We start from the raw sequence: 17,676 nt of genomic DNA on the forward strand, positions 1-17,676 counted from the left end.
TTAATACGAATATACTGGCTGTTACTGACATTTATACAGATATACTGGCTGTGACTGACATTTATACAGATATATTGGCTGTGACTGACATTTATACAGATATATTGGCTGTGACTGACATTTATACAGATATACTGGCTGTGACTGACATTTATACAGATATATTGGCTGTGACTGACATTTATACAGATATACTGGCTGTGACTGACATTATACGGATATACTGACTGTGACTGGCATTTATACAGATATACTGGCTGTGACTGACATTTATACAGATATACTGGCTGTGACTGACATTTATACAGATATATTGGCTGTGACTGACATTTATACAGATATATTGGCTGTGACTGACATTTATACAGATATACTGGCTGTGACTGACATTTATACAGATATATTGGCTGTGACTGACATTTATACAGATATATTGGCTGTGACTGACATTTATACAGATATACTGGCTGTGACTGACATTTATACAGATATATTGGCTGTGACTGACATTTATACAGATATACTGGCTGTGACTGACATTATACGGATATACTGACTGTGACTGGCATTTATACAGATATACTGGCTGTGACTGACATTTATACAGATATACTGGCTGTGACTGACATTTATACAGATATATTGGCTGTGACTGACATTTATACAGATATACTGGCTGTGACTGACATTATACAGATATACTGGCTGTGACTGACATTTATACAGATATACTGGCTGTGACTGACATTTATACAGATATACTGGCTGTGACTGACATTATACGGAAATACTGGCTGTGACTGACATTTATACAGATATACGTGTTGTGACTGACATTTATACAGATATACTGGCTGTGACTGACATTTATACAGATATACTGGCTGTGACTGACATTTATACAGATATACTGGCTGTGACTGACATTTTACGGATATACTGGCTGTGACTGACATTTATACGGATATACTGGCTGTGACTGACATTTATACTGATATACTGGCTGTGACTGACATTTATACGGATATACTGGCTGTGACTGACATTATACAGATATACTGGCTGTGACTGACATTTATACGGATATACTGGTTGTGACTGACATTTATACGGATATACTGGCTGTGACTGACATTTATACGGATATACTGGCTGTGACTGACATTTATACAGATATACTGGCTGTGACTGACATTATACGGATATACTGGCTGTGACTGACATTTATACAGATATACTGGCTGTGACTGACATTTATACGGATATACTGGCTGTGACTGACATTATACTGACATACTGTCTGTGACTGACATTTATACAGATATACTGGCTGTGACTGACATTTATACAGATATACTGGCTGTGACTGACATTATACTGACATACTGGCTGTGACTGACATTTATACAGATATACTGGCTGTGACTGACATTTATACGGATATACTGTCTGTGACTGACATTTATACAGATATACTGGCTGTGACTGACATTTTACGGATATACTGACTGTGACTGACATTATACTGATATACTGGCTGTGACTGACATTTATACAGATATACTGGCTGTGACTGACATTTATACGAATATACTGGCTGTGACTGACATTTATACAGATATACTGACTGTGACTGGCATTTATACAGATATACTGACTGTGACTGACATTTATACAGATATACTGGCTGTGACTAACATTGTACGGATATACTGGCTGTGACTGACATTTATACAGATATACTGGCTGTGACTGACATTTATACGGATATACTGGCTGTGACTGACATTTTACGGATATACTGACTGTGACTGACATTTATACAGATATACTGGCTGTGACTGACATTTATACAGATATACTGGCTGTGACTGACATTATACTGATATACTGGCTGTGACTAACATTTATACGGATATACGTGTTGTGACTGACATTTATACAGATATACTGTCTGTGACTGACATTATACTGATATACTGGCTGTGACTAACATTTATACGGATATACGTGTTGTGACTGACATTTATACAGATATACTGTCTGTGACTGACATTATACTGATATACTGGCTGTGACTGACATTTATACAGATATACTGGCTGTGACTGACATTTATACAGATATACTGGCTGTGACTGACATTTATACAGATATACTGGCTGTGACTGACATTTATACCGATATACTGACTTTGACTGACATTTATACAGATATACTGGCTGTGACTGACATTGTACGGATATACTGGCTGTGACTGACATTTATACAGATATACTGGCTGTGACTGACATTTATACAGATATACTGTCTGTGACTGACATTTATACGGATATACTGGCTGTGACTGACATTTATACAGATATACTGGCTGTGACTGACATTTATACGGATATACTGGCTGTGACTGACATTATACTGATATACTGGCTGTGACTGACATTTATACGGATATACTGGCTGTGACTGACATTTATACAGATATACTGGCTGTGACTGACATTATACTGATATACTGGCTGTGACTGACATTTATACAGATATACTGGCTGTGACTGACATTTATACAGATATACTGGCTGTGACTGACATTTATACAGATATACTGTCTGTGACTGACATTATACTGATATACTGGCTGTGACTGACATTTATACAGATATTCTGGTTGTGACTGACATTATACGGATATACTGGCTGTGACTGACATTTATACTGATATACTGGCTGTGACTGACATTTATACAGATATACTGGCTGTGACTGACATTTATACAGATATACTGGCTGTGACTGACATTTATACCGATATACTGACTTTGACTGACATTTATACAGATATACTAGCTGTGACTGACATTGTACGGATATACTGGCTGTGACTGACATTTATACGGATATACTGGTTGTGACTGACATTGTACGGATATACTGGCTGTGACTGACATTTATACAGATATACTGTCTGTGACTGGCATTTATACGGATATACTGGCTGTGACTGACATTTATACAGATATACTGGCTGTGACTGACATTTATACAGATATACTGACTTTGACTGACATTTATACAGATATACTAGCTGTGACTGACATTGTACGGATATACTGGCTGTGACTGACATTTATACGGATATACTGGTTGTGACTGACATTGTACGGATATACTGGCTGTGACTAACATTGTACGGATATACTGGTTGTGACTGACATTTATACAGATATACTGACTGTGACTGACATTGTACGGATATACTGTCTGTGACTGACATTATACTGATATACTGGCTGTGACTGACATTTATACAGATATACTGTCTGTGACTGGCATTTATACGGATATACTGGCTGTGACTGACATTTATACAGATATACTGGCTGTGACTGACATTATACAGATATACTGGCTGTTACTGACATTTATACAGATATACGTGTTGTGACTGACATTTATACTGATATACTGGCTGTGACTGACATTTATACGGATATACTGACTTTGACTGACATTTATACAGATATACTGGCTGTGACTGACATTAATACGAATATACTGGCTGTGACTGACATTTATACAGATATACTGGCTGTGACTGACATTTATACAGATATACTGGCTGTGACTGACATTAATACGAATATACTGGCTGTGACTGACATTGTCCGGATGTACTGGCTGTGACTGACATTTATACAGATATACTGGCTGTGACTGACATTTATACAGATATACTGGCTGTGACTGACATTAATACGAATATACTGGCTGTGACTGACATTTATACAGATATACTGGCTGTGACTGACATTTATACAGATATACTGGCTGTGACTGACATTTATACTGATATACTGGCTGTGACTGACATTTATACAGATATACTGGCTGTGACTGACATTTATACTGATATACTGGCTGTGACTGACATTATACAGATATACTGGCTGTGACTGACATTTATACAGATATACTGGCTGTGACTGACATTTATACGGATATACTGGCTGTGACTGACATTTATACAGCTATACTGGCTGTGACTGACATTTATACAGATATACTGGCTGTGACTGACATTTATACAGATATACTGGCTGTGACTGACATTTATACAGATATACTGGCTGTGACTGACATTTATACAGCTATACTGGCTGTGACTGACATTTATACAGATATACTGGCTGTGACTGACATTTATACAGATATACTGGCTGTGACTGACATTTATACAGATATACTGGCTGTGACTGACATTTATACGGATATACTGGCTGTGACTGACATTTATACGAATATACTGGCTGTGACTGACATTTATACAGATATACTGGCTGTGACTGACATTTATACAGATATACTGGCTGTGACTGACATTTATACAGATATACTGGCTGTGACTGACATGCATTTATACGGATATACTGGCTGTGACTGACATTATACGGATATACTGACTGTGACTGACATTTATACAGATATACTGGCTGTGACTGACATTTATACAGATATACTGGCTGTGACTGACATTTATACAGATATACTGGCTGTGACTGACATTATACGGATATACTGGCTGTGACTGACATTTCTACGGATATACTGGCTGTGACTGACATTTATACGGATATACTGGCTGTGACTGACATTTCTACGGATATGCTGGCTGTGACTGACATTATACGGATATACTGGCTGTGACTGACATGTATACGAATATACTGGCTGTGACTGACATTTATACAGATATACTGGCTGTGACTGACATTTATACAGATATACTGGCTGTGACTGACATTTATACAGATATACTGGCTGTGACTGACATTTATACAGATATACTGGCTGTGACTGACATTTATACAGATATACTGGCTGTGACTGACATTGTAGGGATATACTGGCTGTGACTGACATATATACGGATATACTGACCGAAACTGACATTTATACTGATATATGTGTTGTGACTGACATTTATACAGATATACTGACCGAGACTGACATTTATACAGATATACTGACCGAGAGTGACATTTCTAAAGATATACTGGTTGTGACTGACATTTATACGCATATCCGTGTTGTGACTGACATTTATACAGACATACATGTACTGGCTGTGACTGACATTTATACAGATATACTGGTTGTGACTGACATTTATACAGATATACTGGTTGTGACTGACATTATACGGATATACTGGCTGTGACTGACATTTATACAGATATACTGGTTGTGACTGACATTTATACAGATAAACTGGCTGTGACTGACATTGTACGGATATACTGACAGTGACTGACATTGTACGGATATACTGACAGTGACTGACATTGTACGGATATACTGGCTGTGACTGACATTTATACAGATATACTGGCTGTGACTGACATTTATACGTATATACTGGCTGTGACTGACATTTATACAGATATACTGACTGTGACTGACATTATACTGATATACTGGCTGTGACTGACATTGTACGGATATACTGTCTGTGACTAACATTTATACGGATATACTGGCTGTGACTAACATTTATACGGATATACGTGTTGTGACTGACATTATACGGATATACTGACTGTGACTGACATTTATACTGATATACGTGTTGTGACTGACATTATACGGATAAACTGACTGTGACTGACATTTATACTGATATACGTGTTGTGACTGACATTTATACAGATATACTGACCGAGACTGACATTTATACTGATATACTGGCTGTGACTGACATTTATACTGATATACGTGTTGTGACTGACATTTATACAGATATACTGACCGAGACTGACATTTATACTGATATATGTGTTGTGACTGACATTTATACAGATATACTGACCGAGAGTGACATTTATACAGATATACTGGTTGTGACTGACATTTATACAGATATACGTGTTGTGACTGACATTTATACAGATATACTGGTTGTGACTGACATTTATACAGATATACTGGTTGTGACTGACATTTATAGAGATATACGTGTTGTGACTGACATTTATACAGATATACTGACCGAGACTGACATTTATACAGATATACTGGCTGTGACTGACAATTTACGAATATACTGGCTGTGATTGACATTTATAAGAATACATGTATACGTGTTGTGACTGACATTGTACGGATATACTGGCTCTGACTGACATTGTACCGATATACTGGCTGTGACTGACATTTATACGGATAAACGTGTTGTGACTGACATTTATACAGATATACTGGCTGTGACTGACATTATACTGATATACTGGTTGTGACTGAGAATTTACGAATATACTGGCTGTGATTGACATTTATAAGAATATACGTGTTGTGACTGACATTTATACGGATATACTGGCTGTGACTGACATTGTACGGTTATACTGGCTGTGACTGACATTTATACAGATATACTGGCTGTGACTGACAATTTACGAATATACTGGCTGTGATTGACATTTATAAGAATATACGTACCGAGACTGACATTTATACAGATATACTGGCTGTGACTGACATTGTACGGATATACTGGCTCTGACTGACATTGTACCGATATACTGGCTGTGACTAACTTTTATACGGATATACTGGCTGTGACTGACATTTATACAGATATACTGGCTGTGACTGACATTATACTGATATACTGGCTGTGACTAACATTTATACGGATATACGTGTTGTGACTGACATTTATACGGATATACTGGTTGTGACTGACATTTATACAGATATACGTGTTGTGACTGACATTTATACAGATATACTGACCGAGACTGACATTTATACAGATATACTGGCTGTGACTGACAATTTACACGGATATACTGGCTGTGACTGACATTTATACCGATATACTGGCTGTGACTGACATTTACACGGATATACTGACTGTGACTGACATTGTACGGATATACTGGCTGTGACTGACATTTATACTGATATACTGGCTGTGACTGACATTTATACAGATATACTGGCTGTGACTGACATTTATACAGATATACTGGTTGTGACTGACATTGTACGGACATACTGGCTGTGACTGACATTTATACAGATATACTGGCTGTGACTGACATTGTACGGACATACTGGCTGTGACTGACATTTATACAGATATACTGGTTGTGACTGACATTTATACAGATATACTGGCTGTGACTGACATTATACTGATATACTGGCTGTGACTGACATTTATACAGATATACTGTCTGTGACTGACATTATACTGATATACTGACTGTGACTGACATTGTACTGATATACTGGCTGTGACTGACATTTATACAGATATACTGTCTGTGACTGACATTATACTGATATACTGGCTGTGACTGACATTATACTGATATACTGGCTGTGACTGACATTTATACAGATATACTGTCTGTGACTGACATTATACTGATATACTGACTGTGACTGACATTGTACGGATATACTGGCTGTGACTGACATTTATACTGATATACTGGCTGTGACTGACATTTATACAGATATACTGGCTGTGACTGACATTTATACAGATATACTGTCTGTGACTGACATTATACTGATATACTGGCTGTGACTGACATTATACTGATATACTGGCTGTGACTGACATTTATACAGATATACTGTCTGTGACTGACATTATACTGATATACTGGCTGTGACTGACATTATACTGATATACTGGCTGTGACTGACATTTATACAGATATACTGTCTGTGACTGACATTATACTGATATACTGACTGTGACTGACATTGTACGGATATACTGGCTGTGACTGACATTTATACTGATATACTGGCTGTGACTGACATTTATACAGATATACTGGCTGTGACTGACATTTATACAGATATACTGGTTGTGACTGACATTGTACGGACATACTGGCTGTGACTGACATTTATACAGATATACTGGTTGTGACTGACATTTATACAGATATACTGGCTGTGACTGACATTGTACGGATATACTGGCTGTGACTGACATTATACAGATATACTGGCTGTGACTGACATTGTACAGATATACTGGCTGTGACTGACATTTATACAGATATACTGGTTGTGACTGACATTTATACAGATATACTGGCTGTGACTGACATTATACTGATATACTGGCTGTGACTGACATTTATACAGATATACTGTCTGTGACTGACATTATACTGATATACTGGCTGTGACTGACATTGTACGGATATACTGGCTGTGACTGACATTTATACCGATAACTGACTTTGACTGACATTTATACAGATATACTGGCTGTGACTGACATTAATACGAATATACTGTCTGTGACTGACATTATACTGATATACTGGCTGTGACTGACATTTATACAGATATACTGTCTGTGACTGACATTATACTGATATACTGGCTGTGACTGACATTTATACCGATAACTGACTTTGACTGACATTTATACAGATATACTGGCTGTGACTGACATTAATACGAATATACTGTCTGTGACTGACATTATACTGATATACTGGCTGTGACTGACATTTATACAGATATACTGTCTGTGACTGACATTATACTGATATACTGGCTGTGACTAACATTTATACGGATATACTGGCTGTGACTGACATTTATACTGATATACTGGCTGAGACACCGAAGCCATCGTTCTACAGTCTGTATGTTTAGTTTATGTTATTCGTTAACTTATCAATTATTTATTAACACAGAAGTCGTCATAGAACAATAGATTGAAAGTATATGTCCTTCGTTTGTTTTCCGGGACTATAACCATTAGGCTTTATAGAGTTGGATAGCGATTTCTCACTTCCCATGAAGATCCCGTGGTTGCTAAGGATGGGATAAATCGGTCTTATAAAGGGTAAGTAAAGACAGCTGACACGCACTATAACACCACTCACAATAGCGTAACGTCATCATTCTATGTAGCCTAACCACGTCGCAAATTGATAAGTTATCAATTTCGACGAACATTTTCATGATAACGCTATGATTAAGTGCAGCATGTAAAAAAAATAATCAAACATGGCCTATACCGTGGACGGGATATCTCAACCCTCGTGTAAGGGTCAGCCAAAATCTTAACTCTAATCTGGACCTAAACCGTGGATACGGACATCTCAACCCTCGTGTAAGGGTCAGCCAAACTGTTAACTCTTATCTGGACCTAAACCGTGGACGGGATATCTCAAACCTCGTGTAAGGGTCAGCCAAAATCTTAACTCTAATCTGGACCTATACTGCTGACACGGACATCTCAACCCTCGTGTAAGGGTCAGCCAAACTGTTAACTCTTATCTGGACCTATACCGTGGATACGGACATCTCAACCCTCGTGTAAGGGTCAGCCAAAATCTTAACTCTAATCTGGACCTAAACCGTGGATACGGACATCTCAACCCTCGTGTAAGGGTCAGCCGAACTGTGAACTCTAATCTGGAACTAAACCGTGGATACGGACATCTCAACCCTCGTGTAAGGGTCAGCCAAACTGTGAACTCTAATCTGGACCTAAACCGTGGACACGGACATCTCAACCCTCGTGTAAGGGTCAGCCAAAATCTTAACTCTTACCTGGACCTAAACCGTGGATACGGACATCTCAACCCTCGTGTAAGGGTCAGCCAAACTGTTAACTCTTATCTGGACCTAAACCGTGGATACGGACATCTCAACCCTCGTGTAAGTGTCAGCCAAAATCTTAACTCTTACCTGGACCTAAACCGTGGATACGGACATCTCAACCCTCGTGTAAGGGTCAGCCAAACTGTTAACCCTAATCTGGACCTAAACCGTGGATACGGACATCTCAACCCTCGTGTAAGGGTCAGCCAAAATCTTAACTCTTATCTGGACCTAAACCGTGGATACGGACATCTCAACCCTCGTGTAAGGGTCAGCCAAAATCTTAACTCTTATCTGGACCTAAACCGTGGATACGGACATCTCAACCCTCGTGTAAGGGTCAGCCAAACTGTTAACTCTTATCTGGACCTAAACCGTGGATACGGACATCTCAACCCTCGTGTAAGGGTCAGCCAAACTGTTAACTCTAATCTGGACCTAAACTGTGGATACGGACATCTCAACCCTCGTGTAAGGGTCAGCCAAACTGTTAACTCTAATCTGGACCTAAACCGTGGATACGGACATCTCAACCCTCGTGTAAGGGTCAGCCAAATTGTTAACTCTAATCTGGACCTAAACCGTGGATACGGACATCTCAACCCTCGTGTAAGGGTCAGCCAAACTGTTAACTCTTATCTGGACATAAACCGTGGATACGGACATCTCAACCCTCGTGTAAGGGTCAGCCAAAATCTCAACTCTTATCTGGACCTATACTGCTGACACGGACATCTCAACCCTCGTGTAAGTGTCAGCCAAAATCTTAACTCTAATCTGGACCTAAACCATGGACGGGATATCTCAACCCTCGTGTAAGGGTCAGCCAAAATCTTAACTCTAATCTGGACCTAAACCGTGGATACGGACATCACAACCCTCGTGTAAGTGTCAGCCAAACTCTTAACTCTTATCTGGACATAAACCGTGGATACGGACATCTCAACCCTCGTGTAAGGGTCAGCCAAAATCTTAACTCTTATCTAGACCTATACTGCTGACACGGACATCTCAACCCTCGTGTAAGTGTCAGCCAAAATCTTAACTCTAATCTGGACCTAAACTGTGGATACGGACATCACAACCCTCGTGTAAGGGTCAGCCAAATTGTTAACTCTTATCTGGACCTAAACCGTGGACACGGACATCTCAACCCTCGTGTAAGGGTCAGCCAAATTGTTAACTCTAATCTGGACCTAAACCGTGGATACGGACATCTCAATCCTCGTGTAAGGGTCAGCCAAATTGTTAACTCTAATCTGGACCTAAACCGTGGATACAGACATCTCAACCCTCGTGTAAGGGTCAGCCAAACTGTTAACTCTAATCTGGACCTAAACCGTGGATACGGACATCTCAATCCTCGTGTAAGGGTCAGCCAAATTGTTAACTCTAATCTGGACCTAAACCGTGGATACAGACATCTCAACCCTCGTGTAAGGGTCAGCCAAACTGTTAACTCTAATCTGGACCTAAACCGTGGATACAGACATCTCAACCCTCGTGTAAGGGTCAGCCAAATTGTTAACTCTAATCTGGACCTAAACCGTGGATACGGACATCTCAACCCTCGTGTAAGGGTCAGCCAAACTGTTAACTCTAATCTGGACCTAAACCGTGGATACAGACATCTCAACCCTCGTGTAAGGGTCAGCCAAATTGTTAACTCTAATCTGGACCTAAACCGTGGATACGGACATCTCAATCCTCGTGTAAGGGTCAGCCAAATTGTTAACTCTAATCTGGACCTAAACCGTGGATACAGACATCTCAACCCTCGTGTAAGGGTCAGCCAAACTGTTAACTCTAATCTGGACCTAAACCGTGGATACAGACATCTCAACCCTCGTGTAAGGGTCAGCCAAATTGTTAACTCTAATCTGGACCTAAACCGTGGATACGGACATCACAACCCTCGTGTAAGGGTCAGCCAAACTGTTAACTCTTATCTGGACCTAAACCGTGGATACGGACATCTCAACCCTCGTGTAAGGGTCAGCCAAACTGTTAACTCTAATCTGGACCTAAACCGTGGATACGGACATCTCAATCCTCGTGTAAGGGTCAGCCAAATTGTTAACTCTAATCTGGACCTAAACCGTGGACGGGATATCTCAATCCTCGTGTAAGTGTCAGCCAAACTGTTAACTCTAATCTGGACCTAAACCGTGGATACGGACATCTCAACCCTCGTGTAAGGGTCAGCCAAACTGTTAACTCTTATCTGGACCTAAACCGTGGATACGGACATCTCAACCCTCGTGTAAGGGTCAGCCAAACTGTTAATTCTTATCTGGACCTAAACCGTGGATACGGACATCTCAACCCTCGTGTAAGGGTCAGCCAAACTGTTAACTCTTATCTGGACCTATACTGCTGACACGGACATCTCAACCCTCGTGTAAGGGTCAGCCAAGCTCTTATGTTGAGATATCCATGTCCGTGGTAATCTCATGTTAAGATATCGCTGTCCGCGGTACTCTTAGGTTGAAATATACTTGCCCACAGTACAGAGCCATGTAAGATTTATTCCTTAACGGTCCCCTAACATCCAATGGACTTATAAACGGTTAATACGTACCATGGTTGCCATATCCGAGGAGGACGCGTGATGTAGTTGTCTGTGGCTATTAGCATACGATACTCCTCTTAGTATAGAATAAGGCTTGTCCTGGAATAAAACAAAAAGTAACATGGACATTTTATTACTATGTATACATCTAGTTTGAAGCCATACAAATCTGTAGTTAGATTTGGGATACATCGTCAGTCTACGACGTCTAAAACAAATTCAACTATCAATTAAAATAAACTTTATTGTTATTGTTTAACAACTGACAATACAGAAACATATCGCTTTGAAATCATAATAGATTTATCTAGCTTTAATGCTGTTTTCATATTTTACCTTTTCACCATCAATCAAACTAGATTTACTTATTTTTTATGTACTTTGGCATGTCTAGTCATCAAATAATTTGGCTAGGTACAGACCAAGTGATAATGTTTAGCCAGGTATAAACTAGACATGGTGTACAAGTCTATATTAATTTTACATCGGCATACTGTTATCTGAGCTTATTGTGTCCGACCTTTTTTTAATGAAGAAACATGCACTTGTACATGCGAGTGTATGAAAGAGAACGCGATAGAATTCGGATTGACTGTCTTTGACTCTGTGGGTTGTTCGTGTTCCAGAGTATTTGTCTGACTCTGTGGGTTGTTCGTGTTCCAGAGTATTTGTATAGGTGTACTGCAGTTAGCGACATTCAATAACATTTATGACATGTTTACTTACATGCGTTTGTATTTACATTCAATACACCTTTATAACCATGACGTCACAGACATGATTGGGGATTACAGATCAAATACGGAGGTTAATAAATCAGAAATATTTGGTTTTAAATTCTAACTGACTATAACCGACATCAATTACTTAGTTCTCGTGTTAATGATAAGGCATTCATCTTAAATTCACAACATTTGTCAGAAACGAGATGGTTCATATAGGAAAATTGTTCGTCTTATGTCTTTAAACAATTGAGCTCAGCCACTGTGTTATAAATAACTTATCAACGCAATTGGATTTTTTATTTTTTTTTATTTAAGTGATTTCACAAATCCTGGCAGACATGGTTCATTGTATATAACGCTTATTAATACATGTGAAGTATCCATTTATTACATTTAATTGTTTTGATTTCTTGTAGATTTAAGTAGATCAGGGGAGATAACACTGTTGTAATGAGACATGGAGGAGTAAAGTACATGTATGGGTATATTCAGTCCATATTGGCAGTTTATTTAGTACTTTTGGGTGTCATTAATGGATAATGGTACGGTGATGTTGACGCCGTTATTAATCATATAAGGTATATTATGTCTATATAAGATAGCACATTAAGAGTCTATGAGACCAATCTTTCATGAAATTTCGCATTAGATTTTACATTATATAAGATATCTCATAAAAGGATATTCTTTGTAAGGCAGGATGATAAAGAGTACTAGGTGTAAATGTGTTACTACAAACCAAGTTGTTATTCATGGTTGACCCAGTACTTAACCAACTTATATAAGATATATTATTTATTATATCAGACATATCATTGAATTTTCTTTATAAGGTATATATGTTGTGAACCTTATGATATATTTTATAATAAATAGGATATTTTATCTATTTTATGCGATATCATTTACAATATATCTTTAAAAAAGAAGATAAGTTATTTAATTAATTATTTAAGATATCTCATTTAGTCTATACGATATCGCATACAGTATATAAGACATCTTATTTAATTCAAAAAAGATATCTTGCATATTGTTTTAAGTACTGGATTATCATAGCTCGATGAATAAATGCCATAACATACTGACATCCTTTATAACTGAAATAGTAAGGTAACTGTTCGCACAACAAAACAATATGTAACGTCAGATCAAACCACCCTTATTTCATCATTGTATAATTTTATAATTTTATGTAACACATTTTCTTTACACAGTTGTTTGTCGTTATAAAGGAATGAAAGAATCTCAGGTTAAATATCCCATCGCTACAAAGTCAGGAATGAGATACATGCATGTTGTTCCGTTCGTGGGGTCTTGCGTTCGTGTGTACAATTGTGCTCTGGTAACTCCACTTTGGACAAATCTATATCAAACATCATATACTGGGCGAGTATATTTAACACTCTGAACAATTAGGACTCGGATCAAATTAACTGAAGAATTTTAAAACGAGTACACTGCTTGTGCGCGAGGGGATTTGTATCGCTTGCTATGCCTTATTCCTACAGAAAAACCTTGCAATCCAGAGCGTTGGATTTCTGAGCTCTTCATGATGACTATATGTGATATTACCTATATAGGCATGTTGAAATAGTAACAGATTTTGCTTGCATCGTTAACCTAAACGATGGCAATAGCGATTTTACACCGACCCCTTTTCCAGTCCCTCATTCAGTTGATTTTACCTCAATACTAATGTATCACCATTTCAGTCACAAATGCGTCATAAAATTATATATAAAACACTGTATTGATACTGTAATTAAATAGAATGGTTTGTATAATTATATATAAAACATTGTATTGATAATTAAATAGAATAGCTTGCTTTGAGAGACTAAAAACTGGTCAACTGTCAAAGTCTCCCAAATGTTTTTTTAGAATGAGATCCTAAGTTAAACATTACTTTGTGTACTAATGTAACCGACATACAGAGGTGTTGACACAACAGGAAAATAACAATACTTAACCTACAGCATGATTCAAATCTAAACTTATATAAAACAACAGAAAATAACAATACTTATAACCTACAATAGAATTCAAATCTAAACTTATATAAAACAACAGAAAATAACAATACTTAACCTACAGCATGATTTAAATCTAAACTTATATAAAACAACAGGAAAATAACAATACTTAACCTACAGTATAATTCAAATCTAAACTTATATAAAACAACAGGAAAATAACAATACTTAACCTACAGCATGATTAAATCTAAACTTATATAAAACAACAGGAAAATAACAATACTTCAACTACGGCATGATTCATATCTAAACCTAACAGGAAAATAACAATACTTAACCTACAGCATGATTCAAATCTAAACTTATATAAAACAACAGAAAATAACAATACTTAACCTACAGTAGAATTCAAATCTAAACTGATATAAAACAACAGGAAAGTATTGAGAAACTATCTATCAATACAAACCATCTCCGACGTCAATTGGGTGTGTTCGTCATCCAACGAATAAATATAATGACTATCTACCCGGAAGTGTCATGTAACGATTCAACATACGTAAACGTTTAATTGTTTTGTGAATAAATTTCTCAAAATACATATAAAAAACTATCTTGAAATCATGATCATCCTTCTAATACGATACAATCTCGAGTTGGACGCAATTTGATAGTTTGATAGTGTAAGACTACACTCAGGTGGCCACCTACAAAACTGTGAAAGATGACAGGATTGGACTAAAATGTGGTATTGAGCAATACTGAGTTAAAGAGAGTTTTAAACATGGAGGGTATTTCCATCTAACAATTAAAAAGTATGATACAATAATGTGTGTCCTTCATGTGTTTTACAATTTTACCACGAGAGGTCAATCTAAAAGGGTTGCAATGTACATGTACAAGGAAGTAAAATCATCAGTTTGATACGTGCTCTTACATACAAAAGTCAGTTTTCATTTACAATGGCTGCATGACTATCCCCTACTAGGCATTTACTTCCTGGTTATATCATCGTCACAAACAGCACTAAAGAATCGACTAATTGTATATAACTATATTATTACATACACATATTCACTATATACTTGTTGTTAACCGAGGACAGGTTTAGTTGGCCTATTTTGACATTGGTAAGAGAAACACTGTCCAAACATACATACACAATATAGCAACAATTCCCAGTATTAAAATCCATTGTTAAGAGAAACACTGTCCAAACATACATATGCATGTAATATATAGAAACAATTCCTAGTATTAAAATCCAACAGTTGATCACAAAATGGATCAGCACCACAATTCCCAACCTACAGTCCGTACATGTATATATTATTTTATATGTATCATAATTATCATACGTATAGCATACTACATACATGTATATATATTATTTTATATGTACCATAATTATCATACGTATAGCATACTACATACATGTATATATTATTTTATATGTACCATAATTATCATACGTATAGCATACTACAAACATGTATATATTATTTTATATGTATCATAATTATCATACGTATAGCATACTACATACATGTATATATTAGTTTATATGTATCATAATTATCATACGTATAGCATACTACATACATGTATATATTATTTTATATGTATCATAATTATCATACGTATAGCATACTACATACATGTATATATTATTTTATATGTATCATAATTATCATACGTATAGCATATGTTTATGGATCGAGATTGGGAATCATGCCTATATGTGGTCATACAACCGGAAATTCCTTGAAATAATTAACATGTAAACTATAACGTTCAATTACTATCTGCTGTGCAAACAACATTACAGGCATTTGTCTTTAACACTGCTATTACATGACAAGAACATATAATGCATAAAACAAGGAAACAAAGGAGTTCTTGCACTAGTACAATTGGAGTGTTGGTAATTTAAAGAGATATGCAATGTAGATCATAAACTATACGAGAAAAAACTGTCATTGTAAGACAAAATCAGACGGGGGCATGTACAGGTTAGCCAAACACCATTACTTACATTAATTTTTAACTGTCGATTATACTACAGTAATACGCCATTTCTACCCGTAATTCCTGTTTCTACGTTGTATATAATGCTAATAGAACACTTACCTCACATAAACACCCAGAACAGACACCGGGTATGCACACCATGTAAATGGTTCTGCATGTGTTTAATCCACCCTAGTGTCGTCTTACCCGAGCGAGTTTGTTATATACAATCTATTTCTATTGTATATATACCTACGTACCATTCAGAATACCCAGTGCGCTCCAACTGTACAAAGACTCCAAAAAAATGGTCTACACACACAGCACCGAACAAGGAAGTGAATATCATCACAAAGAACATGATAGTCTTGTCTAACCAATCAGTATACAGTTATTTGTTATAACACGTGTTAGCTTTACCTACAGAAGTGATAACAGTACAAAACCTGGAAACGACTATTTATCTGTTTTTCTATAACATGATTATGATTATGAATCTCTAAAAGTGGGGTAGATTTCGTCTGTGGTACCTCAAACTTATAGAATGTTTGTATATTAGTGTTATGTTAAGCTACCTAAGTAAAGACAGCGCGTTACGGGTGACTGCGGTTGTAGCTATGAAGCTATGGTTGTTCTGTACACATGTGTGTGTATATATGGCCTAATGAGAAGTCCTACACTGTTAAATGCATATTACGACGGTACCGGTTTTCAATAACAAAAGTTAAACGATTTTGTG

The 17,676-nt window shown here is 37.1% G+C and overlaps 1 protein-coding gene across 4 annotated transcripts in view; it reads right to left on the reverse strand.

Moving 5' to 3' along the window:
• Positions 1-17,384, reverse strand: part of LOC117342018 — a 40,016-nt gene extending 22,632 nt beyond the window's left edge. Inside the window, exons 1-2 of one of the 4 annotated variants that reach the window (XM_033903962.1) lie at positions 17,198-17,384; positions 12,233-12,322 (exon numbers count right to left, since the gene is read on the reverse strand). In XM_033903962.1, coding sequence (XP_033759853.1) covers positions 12,233-12,322; positions 17,198-17,200 — 93 coding nt within the window. In that variant the 5' untranslated portion in view covers positions 17,201-17,384. Of the gene's footprint in view, positions 1-12,232; positions 12,323-17,057; positions 17,174-17,197 lie in introns of those variants that run through there. The other 3 variants (XM_033903964.1, XM_033903961.1, XM_033903963.1) reach the window with 3 other exon arrangements.
• Positions 17,385-17,676: the final 292 nt, after the last annotated feature.

Source organism: Pecten maximus, chromosome 14 (assembly GCF_902652985.1).
Source record: "Pecten maximus chromosome 14, xPecMax1.1, whole genome shotgun sequence".
NCBI classification, from domain to species: domain Eukaryota; kingdom Metazoa; phylum Mollusca; class Bivalvia; order Pectinida; family Pectinidae; genus Pecten; species Pecten maximus.